This window comes from Pteropus alecto, unplaced genomic scaffold, assembly GCF_000325575.1.
Source record: "Pteropus alecto unplaced genomic scaffold, ASM32557v1 scaffold1566, whole genome shotgun sequence".
NCBI lineage: Eukaryota > Metazoa > Chordata > Mammalia > Chiroptera > Pteropodidae > Pteropus > Pteropus alecto.
The window spans coordinates 1-16,987 of NW_006437816.1; the positions used below are offsets into that span (position 1 = coordinate 1).

A 16,987-nucleotide genomic window follows, 5' to 3' on the forward strand; every position below is an offset into this window, starting at 1 on the left:
AAATCTGTACCTCTTTAAAATATTAAATGGAAACATCCACTTTTTAGCTTTGCTAATCAAATTATTTTAAGAATTAAAACAGCCTGCATTAAAGTACATAACAGTAAATACAACTTCAGTATTCTCTTTATAAAAACAACTATTTTACCATATTAACTTGACCACATCCTTAACTACCTTTTAAGGTTTCAATACTGTGGTTAGAAAACAAAACAACTGTGTAATAACTCCAGAATATGTGAGAAATATAGAGTAGGCAAAAAGAGTGTTCTTTATCTTTCAGTTTATTTTTAAAATATAAATAGCTATTTTTCTGGTTTTATTCTGGTTTTAAAATTCTTAAATGTAAACTTTCATTTAAATATTTCCTTTTATATTACTTCAAGAAGAAACCAAATTCAAGAGAGATTTAAAAGATTTTTGCACAAGAAATAAGAGTTTTCAAAAACAGAACAATGGATGAATGCTAAAAAAGGAAAGTACATATATAAGGGACAAGAAGGCCTAAGAAGTACCAAAATTCTTCCCATGGCTGTGGTTGACATTAGGTTTTTAAATTCTACTGTGCTTCAAGCACTTGATTGAGAACTAAATTAATGTAGCCTTTACAGGGTCTCAAAAAGTTCCTAATATTTAGATTTCTAACACTATAAATATAACTTGTACATGAATATTAGTGGCACCAAGAAAGGCAAAGGTAAAAACTTTTCAGCAAAAGTAAAACGAAGCACCTTAATAAAAACTGAAGGTGCAAGGTAGCTATCAAGTGAAAAGAAAAACTTCCAATCTTCCACATTGTGCTAGCATATATGTGCCAACAGCCAATTAAAGTAACCTAAAGTGTTTTAAAATTTTCTATTAAAAAAAAAACAAATTCTAATTACATATATGTTTGAGTGACTGATTAAAATGTCAACTCAGAAATAAAAAACATACTGTGAGAAACTTGGTGATTCCAATTCAAGTCTCACATTTTTATTACATATGTTATATAATGAAACGTTACACCTGTATCCTCTAAAACAGCAACTTGTATGTTAAATCTTTTTTAACGTTGATAACTACCTAAGAAATAAAAAAGGCAAAACTTGCTAAGTTTAATTAGAGCCTATTCTCCAATATGAAGCCATTGCTTCCTAAGTCCTCCATACTTTGTGAAGACATTTCTTTTATACACTTAGTGAGAACCAAGAGATTTATGTCTGCATAGTCATTAGCTTTTCCAAAACTTTAAGGTACAAAGCTAAAATTATAAGAAAACATTCTGTTATAAATACACCTTAACTTGTTTTCCAGTAACCAAAAATATTTAAAAGAAAATACCTTTACTCTTTAAAAAACACTAGTGTCGTATTTTCCTTTCTAATTCTTCACTTGAATTTTAATCTCTGAACAGCAAGTTTGCAAAATGCTCTTTTGTACATCCCTGGATCTTTCAGTTTATTCTACATTTAATGCTTTTCATTATAGACTTAGAATTTGGGATGGTGTGTATAAATATGTAAAATAACACAGAGGCACATATAAAATTTAGGGTACACTTGTACATCCAGCTGCAAAAATCTTATGAGCCACAATTTATCTCAAAGACTACAAAACTCAGTTCACATAAGTCTTATTTCTAGAACACAACTATTCCAAAAGAAAGCTGTATAACCAGAAGAATAACAGAAATAAGCAAAACCTTTCACTAAGACTTTCTAGAAGTGTGTTGTGCTGACAAAAGATGCAAACACTATGAGGAAAGTCAAAGGAAGCATATTCTGTCTGCTAAACAAAAATGACTTTCATGTTACAATTACACCTGACAGTAAAAATCTCCCAGATGTTTCTATTTGATATGAAAAATCTGTGGAAGAAAATGAGTCAAAATGATTATTTTTAAAGTTACCAATCTCATGGGTTTTGTTTTTTTTTTTAATCTTAAATAGTCTTAGAAGAGTACCATCACGGTGAGTAAAGTTAAATAGTAAAATGTCTAATACTGAAAAATTCAGCATAGAATTAGAGGTTATTTTAATAAAAGCAACTTCATTATTGCTACTTTTCTCCATTGAATAAACAATCCGAATAGGATACAGAGCACCCTACTGAATAAAATGTTAAGAAGTCAACTAGAAGCAATAATCCTATTTTTACACAGCATAAATTAATATACAGTATTATATGTGGATGAGACTTTTAAATGAATTTTCTGTTTCAAGGCCAATGTTTTTACAAACATCTGTAGAAGTACTGTTAGGGGAGGCCAACTTCTTTATGATGTCGCATTATGTGCTGGTTCTTTTCTGAAGGTCTTCGGAACCCTTTCTTGCAATACTCACAACGGTGGGGGTAATCTTTCGTATGAATGGAAATAACATGTCGCTTAAAGCCTGAGGCATCTGTAGTGCTATACTCACAGTACTCACACTGATACACTTTCCTGCCACTGTGCGTCTTCATATGCTTTTTAAGCTCACTCTGTTGCCTAAATCCCTTTCTACATCTCTTACACCTAAATGGAAGATCTTTTGTGTGAACTGAGAGAATATGGCGACTTAGAACAAATGGATCTGCAATCTTAAAGTCACAGTGTCTACATTGGTGCATTTTTTTACCCTTGTGAGCAGCCACGTGTTTCTTGAGTTCTGAGGGCCTGTGAAAGCCTTTACTACACATGTCACATTTATGGGGGTAGTCCTTAGTGTGAACTGAAATTATGTGTCGTTTCAAATCACTTGAGTTGGAACTCCTGTGGTCGCAATGCAAACACTGGTGTGTTTTGCTTTCTTGGTGAATAAGAGCATGTTGCTGCACCTCTTTGGTATCTGAGAAAGTCAGAAGGCAAATGTCACATTTGAATGGCATCTCTTTACTATGCTTAGTTTTAACATGCGTTTTCAAATTAGAAGAGTCTGCAGACCTATATTCGCAGAACTGGCACTGGTACGGCTTCTCCCCAGTATGAATTCGCATGTGCTTTTTGAGTTCTGATGGGTGACGAAAACCTTTACCACACTCAACACAAATGTGAGGAAAGTTCTTGCTGTGGACTGCCAAAAGGTGGCGATTCAGTAACCCTTGTTCAGCTGTCTCGTATTCACAAAATTTACACTTGTGCATTTTGTTGGCTCCTTTTTCCTTATGCATCACTTTGTGAGTAAACAAAGTCCCAGTGTGAGAGAAATGCTTCCCATAGTCATTGCATTCGATGGCCTTCTCTGCCATGCTGGTCAACTTGTGGCTCTCCATGTGATTGTGTAAACTTACCTTCTTGTTGGTAATGAAATCACAGTCAGTACAATGGTAACTCTTCTTGGTTAAGTGTTCAGGATGGTTTTTCATGTGCCTTTTCAGAAAACCTCTCGACTTAAACTTTTTCCCACAAATCATGCAAGGATAGACAGTCAAGGGATGTCCATCAGGGCCAATAATTATTGCTAAGAAAAGAAAAGTTAAGGGACATGAGTGAATAAGCAAGTTCTATTTTGGTTTCTTCAAGAATTTAAAGTGTGCATTCTAAACATTAGACAGGTAATTCCTAAATCAGGTTAACATTCAACTTGATCATTTTTCAACAAGAGATATAACAACCTAGTAACAAAGAATTTGGTCCAGAAACGTCATTCAGTATGACAGTAGCAATGTCACTTCCAGGTTAAAATAAATAAAATACAAATTTAAAGCTACATAAATTTAGATACCTACTGAATAGTGTTCATAAAAAATAAAGTTCAACATTTCAGCTTTGTTTATTCCAAGACAAATTTATGCTAATATAAAGTTTACTGACACCTATGAAGACAATTTAAATATGCAAATAAGTATTTAAGACAATACAGGAAAGGAATATACCCAATGAACAACAAAGTATTTGTCTTATTCCTCTGTAAATGATGCCTACTTTAAGCTATCACAGATTCTTTACATTTGTTCATTTAGAGTTAACTAACATATTTTAGGGATTTGTCTTCATTTCCACTAAAATTACCTGAGTTTAATTCTTTCTCTAAATTTCTGATCCAAAAACTATTTTTTTTCCAAAAAAATCATTCATGAATATCACTGAATTCTTAAAATTCTATTTCCAAATTAATACACAAATGCTACATGTGGTCCAGCAGCTAAAATGCTATCACAACACCTCTGTGGAAATATACTAGTTTCATCTGAGAGCTCACAAAGCACACTGTGCTGTGGAACTCGTGCCCTCACCTGTTTGGTACTGCCTGGAATCAGGTCTTCTCCTTTTCTTTGTTTTTTGTTTAGCCAGTCTGCCAAGCCCAGCAGACTCATCTATGTGCAAGAGGGCACTTGCAGTGCCATTCCGGTTTTCAATTCCATCAGAATTATTACCTAACGATGTGCATTAAAAAACAAAATTATACTGTATTATAAATTATAAGAATTAGGGATTCTTTATTAACGACGACAACAAAAAGTAAACCATGATACTCATGAATGACAGAAATTTCCTATTCTAGGTAATGGGATTTATGGGCATATTTATATACAAGACCATAATAAATACCCAGCTTTGAAACCTAGCATCATTTTGCTCCATGAACTACCTTGCTGTGACTCAAAATTGTAGTCATGGATTTTCTGCTATAATCAAAATAAAAATTTCAGCTTGAAAGCCTATGTATTTCTTACATAATATAGAATGAAGGATATTTATGTTAAAATTAAAGGGAAAAAGGATGACTATAAAATCTTCCTCCACTTTTCCTTAACTCACTACACTAGTACTGCACAGTTCTAAGGCCTAACCATTTTTCAATAATAATAAACTGATGTTCAAGAACCTTGTAATCATTTGAACTACTATGTCACTTACCATAAGCTGCTGCCCATGCTATTGGCATGAAGGTTTTTATTTCATTGTCATCGGCTGTTTCATGCACAGTGGCTGCTGCTGTTGCAACAGCAGATTCCTCCTCTCCTACGATCACTTCCATATAAACTTCATCAGCAATTTCGGCAACATCTAAGTAGAAAATGAAGTGAACACTTATGAGACCAGGTTTATAAGAGATCAGACATGGCATTTATTTTTATTTGAATTCAGTCAAAAAACAAAAAAAGTTCAAATGTTACGTAATTCAAACACTACTTTCATATAATAAACTATAAATATTTGTTAAATGAATTATTCCTCCCTTTGCTCCACCATAATTTGTTTTTCAAGCAATATTCTAAGCATTTGTTAATAGTCACTGATGTTCTTTGGAATATGTCAGTACAATAATGTCTACAACAGCGTTGCTTACTTCCATCAAATATTTATTGCAGTTTAAATTGAAAACATAAAGTGTCCCACAAAAATGCCACCTACTTACTTAAATCTTCATCTTCTTGCTGAGAGTCACTGACAGTCATATAAACCATCTTCTCCCTTGGCACATGAATACTGTTAGTTTGATCAAGGAGTTCAACTCCATCATCATTCTCAGGCTCACTCTCCACAATATCTACAGTGCCACCTATCAGGGAAGATGACAGCTCTAGAAATTTATGTGAAAACTTCATTTCCACCTGTATCACTTTAATAAGTACCTCTTTCAACACTTTTTTATATTAGTATATTAGAAATGTTTTAAAGGTAATTTTCAGAAAAGAATTCAAATGTTCTCATCTAAACTATCCAAAAGTAATCAGGTTGAAGTAACTGACCAGGATATATAATATGCTGTGGGTTTCTTCTTACCTAAGTCTTCCTCTCCAGGGTCGGCTTTAAAAATGTACACTTTGATGACTTCAGGGCAAGTGCCATCCACTTTACAAGAAGTGATTTCTGATTCTGCATCAATAGTAATTCCAGAGGAACCATCCTGTTCTATTTTACTAGCATCATCCACTAAAAAGAGAAGAAATACACCATTAATAATAGCAGATACTTAAATATTACCATTTAAAAAAATCCTTTTTACAATTATAATCTCTAACTTGACTCATAAAATTGGATGATTTTTCCTAGAAAGCAGAACAATCAATGAGTCTCCTAAAAATGAGATGACATTTTACTCAAAGCAAACTCCTAGTAGCCTTCAAAATTAACAAAAATAATGAAATGATATACTTCATCATTAGGTAAAAGTATATCCATTAAAAAAAACTATTATATTCTCAAAGATTTTGGTAATACCCAAGTAGTAAAATGAACAAACACTGCTCTTATCTAAACGTGTTAGCACTACTTCATGCTGACTTCTCAGTATTATTTGGTCTAATCTGTTTCTATTGGAATTTCTTTTTAAATAAATTGAAATAGAATTTTCAGAAAAGTACACTGCAATGGTCAATGTAAATTCTAAAATCAAACTTTTAAATATAAAAGTACACATACATAGTATATATATATAAATATAAAAGTACACATACACATATAGAGAGAGGAGAGTTCATAAAAATGAGTCTGAGTCACTGCTAGCAAATGCAGCAAATGTATATTTAAACACATTCTCATATACCTCAATGGAAATAACCTGTTTTCTGTTTTCGGGGAAAAAAAAGGTACTCTTACTGACCAACAGAGGCACACATATTCCCCAATATTAGATTCACAGAATATAGAAAAAACACTTCATATTTAAACATTAAAAATAACACAGAAATAAGCAGATTATGGTTAGGATTTAGAACATTAAAAGTAAAAAATAATGTCTGAAAGAAACAGACTCTGGATTGAAATAATAAAAATATAATTCCCACAAAATGTAACCTTTTTCTTTCATTTCAATCCACTACTACTACTACTTTCACAAAAGAAAGTTTGGCAAAGACTTATGAAAACTCAGCCATTATAATTCAGCACATCATAAAAGTTGTATTTACTTAGGTCAAGCACATTAGAGAAAGACTAAAGAAATGTTTTCTCTGTTCCAGACACAACTGTCCTATCAGGCATTGCTAAAGATAAACCAGAGGAGAATGGAATCAAAGTTCAGAAGAGAAGGCTGATTTAGCTTGTCTTCAATACTCCCATCATGGCTTTCAACTCCCTTTTAGTTCCCTTTCTGGTGTTCCCCCTTCTAGACATACTTTATTATCTGGTTATATATTTATGTTTTACTCAATTCAACAATGAATCACAACTATAAATCAGACTTTGTGCTAGGTAGTAGAGATAACAAATATGAAAAAGTCATGGACTGGAGAAGTCTAATGCAGTGGAAAAGCGGACAATAGATGATTATTTTTAAACGTGATACCACTAATAATACAGCTACCATTTATTAAATGATTACTATAAACACTAAATACTACTTATAAGAGGAAGGTGTTAATATATCATCAACACTTTACAGTAAAGCAAAATAAAGTTGAGAAGAGATGAATGACTTATCTGAGGTCACATAACTAGTAACCAGCAAAGCCAAATTCAAAACTTAGTCTATGTGACTCACAACTAACATTCAACTTCTGGTGTTTTAAGAATGTATATATTCTATGAGAGTTAGAATTGTTAGAAGCAATAAATGGTACAACAAAGTACAAATGGTTTACATTAGTAAAGAGCAGATGAATATGCTTATAACTTAAGCACAACTCAATTAAGATTATGGTGAGTTTTGACCAATATTAATTTTGTCTTAAATTCTTCACAGTGACTTATGATTTTTATCTTTGAAATACTTCTGCCAATTCCTCACTATGTTCTTCAAAAGATCCAAAAATTCCATTTGTCTAAATCAAAATTCTTATATAGCATTATAAGAATATTCTAACAGATTAAAATGAAGTATTTCAAAAGCTAACATTAAAAAGTGATAACACAGTGAAATTTCATCTAATTTACTTTCTTAGCAGAAATTAAGAATATCCCAGGCCAAATTATTTGCCAAAACTACTTTCAAATACCATTCTGAAATATGGTTACAGCCATGGAACAACAACACAATACAAGTACAAAGTATAAGAAGAACACCTGCACTGGGGCTTGTAGTAACCTGGAGATCACTGATGTTCTTGGTGAAGAATGTTTTAGTGAATGCTAAATGGGGTCAGACTTGAGTGGATTAAGAATTCTACGTGACGTGTAGATATCTTTAAGAAGTCAACTTTAAAAAGGGAGAACAAAGGAAGGAGCAGTAATCAAAAAAGATGGCACGATCAAGGAGGTTATTATTTGATTGATAAAAATACTTAAGCACGTTCATAGTCTGTAGGAGTAATAAAGAGTTAGAGGACATGGTGAATTGCTAGATCAAGATCTCACAAGGGAAGAAGAAACTATAAGCAAAATTCCTTACACAGAATGAAAAACATTATTCCTTTTGACACCTGAGAATAGGTATTATCAACAGGAATATAGCTATTTTGTTGAACAGCAGCTTGGAATACAATGTGAAGTAAAAATCCTGACTGGTACTTGAACCACATATACACAAGGCAAGGACTTTGGTAAATGTTAACAGAACTGCAGACTGGGTTAAGAACTTTGAGAAGTAAGGAAAATGAGCTGGTCCAGGAAAAGCTTAATGATACCAAGGTTCAAAAAGCCTAGCCAGTTAAGTTCTTTACAATTACACACACACACACACACACGCACACACGCACATACCCGCACGTGCCCTCCTTAAACCTTGACCTTAAGTAACTAAATTATTTTGACTATGTTTTATATATAGTTTGTGGGGAGAAATGCGTCATGTCCTTAATTCTTGTCTGAGGTGTAATTAGCCTTTTTTCAAAGGTGAATATTTTTACAATGTATTCAGATGACTGGGCTATTTTCATTAAGGTGGCTTTGAAATGTTACAGAGATTGCCTTAGAGAATGAAGATCTTAGCAAACCAGACAGGAGAATCCACAATTAATTTATACCTTTTTGGAGAACTACTCTCTGAGAAATAGGTATTGTATGATAAAGCTAGTGCCTTTTGACAAGTTTGTAAAAAATGATTCTAAACAGGTACTGAAAAATCTAATGTAAAAATGTAATCTGCAGGTAACCACTAATAAAATTCTCAAAAAACAGAAAATCTGATAATTTTTCAGCTTGCAAAATGTCACATATTTACTTATAGCTTGTAAAAGATCTTTTTAACTTGTTTTTAAACAATATGTAATAAAAACATTCAAATATAAGATCTAGCAGAGAAAAAGCAAAGTTAATCTATTACTAGACAAAAGTGCAATTCACCTTGAAAATTTCACCTCAAACAGGTGTCCTACTGATTCAACCAGTAAAATTATTTGTATTACAAAAGTAGCTTATTAAAAAAGAAAACATTTAGGTGTTCTGTCACTATTCAAAATCTATGATTTGAAAATTGCCATTAAAAACTAAGCAAAAAACTCAGACAAAAAAGGCCTAGATAAAACTGAGTCGTCATATATATTTCTGTACAACTGCCTTATTAAAATATGTAGTAATGGAAGAACTAGAGCTTGAGATTAAGGTTTCTCCAAAATTAAGATTGCTTCTAATAACAACCTTTTGCATGGCATTTTATCTCAATATTTTATCTCAACCTTTCCCTTTATCTCACTGTATTATAAAGAAATAAAAGTTTTTGGACAGTATGTGATTTGCCTCAAGTCTTTTAAATTCCTAAGAGTTTAGAGGAGGGAGTGAGAAAGATGTCTATCTTTAGATTCAGACTTTCATTTCATTTTCATTCGTTATCTCCTTTCTCTAAGCTTCTACAGCAAATTCATTACAATTTGCGAGGAAAAAAGAATGATTAACCAATTTGCAGAGGAACTGCATTTTGTCTGGTCATTAATACAGAAATCTTTTATCATTAGCAAGATTACTACTCAAGTATTTGGCTTGCTTCTCCATTTCCTCAAATTGCATCATCTCTCAAGGTCAGGTGGTTGTTAAATGTTACCAACCACTGCCCATCACAGGAAATAATAAGCACCTATTTGATTTGCTTTACGCCATGTTTCCCAACCAAACAGCCCTACAAACTATGTTAAAGGAAAAAAAAAAAATCCAGTCACCTTACCCATCCTCCTTATCCTAAGAAATCATTCTACCATCTAATCTTCTGCCTTAACAGTCTTCTCTGTCCCAACACCCTGCCACCACCAAAATTCTCCATGTGCCTTGTTTAAGCAATTCTTCATTACTTGAGGCTTCTTCAACTTTGCCTTAAAAGGCTACTTTTAGTAGAGAGAATACATCTTTATTGTACTCCAATTCTATCAACCAGAACTATGAATAAAATTTAAAAGAATTTTATTCAATATTTCTCTATGACTATATACAAGTAAAAAAAGAAAAAATTAATGTTTTAAATAAAAATGATATTTTTTAAAAAAATATTTTAAACAAATCTAACAAAAAAAACCAGTTTAATTCCGCAGCTGATCATTCTATCCTCTTAAATATTTCCAATTCCTATGCCCCTCTCATTTTATCAGAGAACCACAAACTTAATGTGATTTTTGTCTTTACACCTGTATTTATGCAATTAAATCTGGATTAAGGAAAAAAAACAAAAACAATGCTTTTGCTCTCATTTTTAAATGCCTGACCATAAATCTTGAAAAGACTTTCACATTTTCTCCTTTAAATGGCCAATTGATCTTACTTTATTTCCCTGACAACAAAATACTCCACTAAATTTCACTCTACCTACCTGGAAACAACTAAATCCATAAATTTTGTCTTCACTACATGTCTACAAACTAATGTGCTCCTTTTTAAAACTAATCCTACTGCTTAAGGACTAAATTATACCTTCTTTTCACTGTTCAATTATTTTTTACATCAATTTATCAATCTCTACAAACAAGTTTTCCTCATCTCTTACAAAAAAAACCACCTTCTAATGATATCACATTTCTTGCCAACTACGGCTTCATTTCTCAATTTTTTTCATTCTACATTCTCTAAACTCACTTCATGAACTGTCTACCAATGTCACTCATGACCAATTCTCAAAACTCATTTGACTTGCCTTAGCAGCAGCATTTGACAAAGAAGTTCACTGTCATCCGATTTTAACTTTCCTCACTTAGCTTCTGTGACTCAACCTGTTTGTTCCCTCCTACATCACTGGCCATGCCTCCTCAGTCCTTTGCCAGTGCCTCTTTTCCCCTACCTCTTAACATAGCAAACCTCAGGGCTTAATCATTGGCCTTCTTTCCTTTATAACCAATTACTTGCTTTTGATGTCATTCTATCTTATGGTTTAAATTTTATACTTAGATTTCCTAATTTCTCCTAAACTCAGATTAGCACATGCATTTCCTTTTTTAAGTCTATCAGACAACTCAAAATTGAAATCTTTCATAAAAAGATATCTTGTCCTGGGATCCTTGACATATATATATAATTCACTTACAAATTTTTTATCTACCCCTACTAGAGGGTAGTTTCCATGATTAGAAGAAATTTCCATGTTTTGTTCACTGATCCCAAAAGTCTACATTGCCTGACATACAGAAATTATTCAGTATTCATTTGTTAAATGTGTAAGTGCTAATCTTGAAGTCAATGTCAAACATTTAAATACATATGCCCCTCCTAAGCAAAAATATTATGAAGAGGCTGAAGTATTTTAAAGACTCTATTAACCATCATTTGTTATAAAACATGAAGAAACATGTATATGTCATGCTGTCCAAAATATTTTATAGTCAACTTAATAAACAATTACTTTCTGTTGCATAACCTTAATGTGCACAGATTGGTGCACATATGGTAAAAAAACTGAAAAAAATAACACCAGTCATTTTACCTCTTTCTTCATTCTTGTGTTCCTTCTATTCATTCTTTGTCTGCTCTATTAATTACCAAAAAAGCAGTTCCACCATGCATGGGGTCTAATGTCTTTAAACTCCTGGACACTTGAAAATGATTTAGCTGTAATTTAGACTTGAAGAATAAGTTGGCTGGGTATAAAATTGTTAGGCTACAGTTTCATCATATTGTTTTACACACTGGTGCACTATCTTATGAAATTCAGTATTTTTATGTGGGTACCCATGTAACTTTATCCTTCAAGTACACTAACGTAACTATGACTTGGTTATTATTCCATCAATTTCTTATAACTATGAACTCTTAGTTGATTCCAATCATTCTTAGGAGATAAAATTCACATACCATAAAATTCACCCTTTTACAGTTTTTTGGGAAATTTCCAAAGTTATGTAACCATCATTCCCCCAAAATACATTTGTATTCTTTAGCCAACCCTTTCCCCAAGCTATCCCACAATTGGGCAACCACTAACTTACATTTTCTTTATAGATATATGTATTCTATACAAACCATATGCTTCCAACACTTTCAAAGTTCATCCACAGTAGCAAGTATCAGTGGTTTCCTTTCTTTTTATTACAAATAATATTCTACCACATTTTATTACAAATAATATTCTACCACCATTCAATAGTTTTTAAAACCATTCAATTTTAAAACCATCTTATAAATATTAGAGTTGTTTCCACCTTTTTGGCAATTAGAATACTACTTTGAACATTTGTGTAAAAACCATTGGGTGGACATGTATTTTCAATTCTGCGTGTATACGTAGGAACACAAAGAATAGTTGGGATATATGGTAATTCTATGTTCAACTTTTTGAGAAAGTGCCAAATTTTTCTAAAGAAATTACACAATTTTCCATTGCTATCAGCAATTTATGAGTGTTTCGAAGTTTCCATACTTTTGCCAATAATTGTTATTTTCCATTTTTAAAATACCTATTTTACATTACTGTGGTTTTGATTTACATTCCTCTAACGACTAATGATGTGCATCTTTCATGTGCTTCCTTTCCTTTGGAAAAAATGCCTACTCAAGTTATTTGCCTATTTTTTAATGCAGTTGTGTCTTTTTATTGTTGTGCTGTAGAAGTTCTTCATTTATTGTTTCCTAGACCCTTAAATATATGCTTTGCAAATATTTTCTCCCATTCTGAGTTACCTTTTCACTTTCTTGATAGTCTTTGAAACAAAAAACATTTTCAAATCTGATGAAGTTCTCTATATCTATTGTCCTTTAAGTTGCTTGTGTTTTCGGTACCATATCTTAAAAACCAATGCCTAATCCAAGTTCAACAATATATACACTTATGTTTTATTGAGTTTTAGAATTTTAGCTCTTACTATTTAAGCTTTCGATTTGAGTTAATTTTTGTGTTTTGAGGCAGCAGACCAATTTCATTCTTTTACATGTGGACATCCAGTTATTCTAGCAACATCTGAAGAGACTGAACTGTTCCCCCACTGAACTGTCCTGGCACACTTATGAAATATCAATTGACCACAGATGAATGGATTTACTTCTAGAGTCTCAATTCTATCCCACTGATTTATATGTCTTTCCTTATGCCAATAGTTCAACGTCTGAATCACTACAACTTTTTTGTTTACCTGGGAATGTCTTAATTTCTTCTTCATTTTTAAAGCTTTTAGCTGGATATAGAATTCTTGGTGACAGTCTTTTTCCTTCAATATGTTGAATATATCATCCCATTGTCTTGTAGACTCCATTGTTACCTAATGAGAAAACAGCTATTACTCTTTTTGAGGAAGGATCACTTGTATGTGATGAATCACTTCTGTGTGACTTGATTTCAAGATTTTTCTCTTTGTCTTTTGACAATTAACAAATTCACTGAACTTCTTAGCTTATATGTGCAGATGAATATTTCTTGTCAAATTTGGGAAGGTTTCAGCCATTACTTCTTGAAATATTCTTTCACCCAATTGACTCTTTCCTCTCCTGAGACTATACGTATGTTGACATGCTTAGTGTTCTATAGGTCAATATACCTGTACTCATTTTTCTTCATTTCTTTTCCCTTCTCAGATTGGACAATTTTATTTGATGTACCTTCAAATTTGCTTATTCTCTCTTTTGCTTGTTCAAATCTACTTTTGAGCTTCTCTGGTAAAATTTTCATTTATTATAACTTTCAAGTTCAGAATTTTAGTTTTTAAATTTAATTTATTACTGCTATTCTCTATTTATGAGACAGCATTCTTACACTCTCCTTTAGTTCTTTATACAAGGTTTCCTTTAGTTCTTTGAAAAAAAATGAAACAGCTGCTTTAAAATCTTTGTTAGTAAAGTTCCCTGTCTGGGATCTCTCAGGGTAAGTTTCTACTTACTATACTTTCTTCTGTGTTTGAGCCATGATAATTTCTTTGCATGTCTCATAATTTTTTTTGACAACTTAAAGATTTTAAATGCTGCAATGTGGTAACTGTTGAAGTCAGATTATCCCATTCACCCCAGTTTGTTGCTGCTGCTTGTTTGGTGGGTTTTCTGAACTAATTCCATTAAGTTTATATTCTTTCTTTGTATGGCCACTAAAGTTTCTGATAAGTGGTCAGCTACTGATTGGATTGAGATTTCCATAGATACGTGGAACCAGTAATTCTTCCAATATTTGCCAAGGAGTTCTGTGTATGTGTTGAAACACTTCTTCAACATTTAGCCAAGCAATTTAAAGGCCACACTGGCTTTTACTTCCTACTTGGACAGAGCTTCAAGGGCAGCCAAAGGAGTGAGCTTAGGGCCTTGCCAGGCTTCTTCCTAACATGAGCACAGTCCTGGGAATTGTCACATTCAAGAGTCCCAGGAATATGTCCCAACTTTTCAAAGCTCCCATCGACATTTTATTCCGAAGCTTTTCCTAAGCTTTACAGTTCTAACACCTGTTGTCTACCCTAACTGTATTTATTGCCTCAGCAGTAACTTGAATTACTTCTGATATACTTTGACAAACCCCAGGCAAAAGGCTGTTAACAGCAGATAGCTCAGAATGTCCCTAAAAATAAAGACAGTCTTACAAGTAGGGTATTCTAGGGAAACATTAGACAGGTCAAATAATGACAATTCTCTAGATATAGGGTTTGAAGGAGGGCTAACACCTTTCTGCCCTAACATCAGCTGCCAGGCTACTGATGTTTGTCAAGGAAAAGGATGGTTTTTACCATTAACTCGCACAGCTTAGAGAGGGGTATGTGTGAATACAGGGCGTTAAGAGGCCACAATGCTCACTGTACCAAAATTTAACCTTTTTTTTTTCTTGAATAAACGCTCCCTGTAAAGCTGAAAAAGTTTATTTTGGCCATTTCTACTGATGTTCTCACTTTGCCTACAGAGGAGACAATTTTTAATAATCGTTAGGGAAAGCTTTCTCCCATAACTTTGTCAATATTAGTTGTTTTCTTCTTTTCTGCATGTGGGTTTTATCTGTTTCTGTCTCCTATGTCTAGCAATTTTCTCCATAACTGTATCTTATTTTTTTAACCATTTCATTTTGCAATTTTTAAAGCATGATCAGAAGATTCCTGATTTTAGTCAGTCACATTTATTCTTGTTGCAGCTACCATGGTTTTTACCTTGATAATGTTTTATTTTTCCCTTTGCCTTCAATGCTATATTGTAATAGTTCCATCTCTTGTTGGCTTGCAGTATCCTTTGAAAATGTTTATCTGCTGCAATATTTTCTAAATGCATTTTACAGGCCTTATATTTAAAAAAGAAAAAAACTAATTCTAGTCTGATTAATAAAAATATCTTTCCAAATTTTATCAGAAGTTTAAAAAACTGATCAAGACATCTTTCCTAAAATATTCTTATTCATTTTTTAGAAATATTTTGTGTGTATATTTAAGTTCCAATATTTTATTTTTCCAATTAATTAAAAAAAACCTAGGAGAGAGCTTACAATGTTTAAGTTACTTACATAACCAATAATTAGCTATAGAACAAAATAATAAACACATATAAGAAATAAAAAACATGTGAATTAAGTATTTTACCATCTCTTTCATTCCAGTAACTATCAGAAACAACAAACAAACCATATATTGTACTGATCCTCAGAGTTTATGGCTCAGATATGAGGATTTGGGGTTCATTTTTTTATACACTCACTGAACCTCTTTTTATTGAATGTTCATTATAACCAAAATCATAATTAATTAAAAACTAAAAGCAAATCATATTATCAAAACACCTAAACTAGATGGCCCTGTAAGAGGCAAGATATCCCTAGAATTTTAGTTATAAAGTTAATATATTTGTTCAAGTATTTCACATCAAATATTCAAGGGTTAGATGATGGAGATACTTAAGTGGATAAAATAATCTATATACAGACTATATACTGCCACTTATATTGTAACAACGAGCTTTTGTGCCCAGAAATACCACAATAACACCATAAAAAATAAGAACTTTTCTTTATCATCATTTTAAGTAAGATCTTTAAATGAAAGAAACTTATCAAGATAGACACTAAACACTTCATAAAAACTATTAGGGACATAGACCCAAAAAACTACTAAAATTTGTAAAGAAAAAGAGTAAACAGATTCTTTGATTTATACATGCTAAAGAAAAATATCAAAGGAATCAAGATACTTCCATCTCCCATGCTATAAAAAGCATTAAAACAGATTAACAGCATATCTATTTTCTCTACTATATTTAAAATCACATCAGGCAATAATTTCTCTACCCACTTAAAAAAACTATCAACTTTAAATAGGTTCCTTCCATCTCTCCTCCCCAAATAGGGCTTTAAATTATAGTATAGCATGAGAGAAAGTATCTCTCCTAGCATATCAATAGCTAAAAACCTTGAAATTTCTAAATAAATTCATTTTGTAAAAAGTTTTATTTTAATTAAATTTACATGAAAATTAAATACTAATTGGTTATGATAAATGCTAACCCAAACAGGATACAAGTTCAAGGTCAAAAAATTGTAAATTACTACCATATTTAGAAATACTCTATACTTTATCTAGTACAAGCTTTTATACAGAGAAGGAATTCAGTGACTATTTATTAAATCAGGAGAATCAGGGTTTTGACAGTTATTAAGCAAGTTCAGTTGGATGTAGAAAATTATCATTATCACAATGCTGGGCCACTTTGATATGTATCACATAAAGAGTTAAATAAATGTCTGGTCTCTCTGCTCCCAAATTTTTATCATCTCTTTTGCTGTGCTATGCTGAAAGAACAGAAGACTTGTATGTATGTAGTGTTAATGAAAATAGTGTGAACTCT

The 16,987-nt window shown here is 32.3% G+C and overlaps 1 protein-coding gene across 11 annotated transcripts in view; it reads right to left on the reverse strand.

Annotated features, from left to right (window-relative positions):
* Positions 1-1,854: 1,854 nt before the first annotated feature.
* The window catches only part of LOC102891856 (zinc finger X-chromosomal protein), a 50,760-nt gene continuing 35,627 nt past the window's right edge, over positions 1,855-16,987 (reverse strand). For 10 of the 11 annotated variants that reach the window (XM_015591777.2, XM_015591779.2, XM_015591776.2 and 7 more), the window contains 5 exons: positions 5,693-5,842; positions 5,325-5,468; positions 4,823-4,972; positions 4,198-4,338; positions 1,855-3,422 (listed from right to left, as the gene is read on the reverse strand). In XM_015591777.2, coding sequence (XP_015447263.1) covers positions 2,239-3,422; positions 4,198-4,338; positions 4,823-4,972; positions 5,325-5,468; positions 5,693-5,842 — 1,769 coding nt within the window. In that variant the 3' untranslated portion in view covers positions 1,855-2,238. The remainder of the gene's footprint in view (positions 3,423-4,197; positions 4,339-4,822; positions 4,973-5,324; positions 5,469-5,692; positions 5,843-16,987) is intronic. The other variant, XM_015591780.2, reaches the window with a different exon arrangement.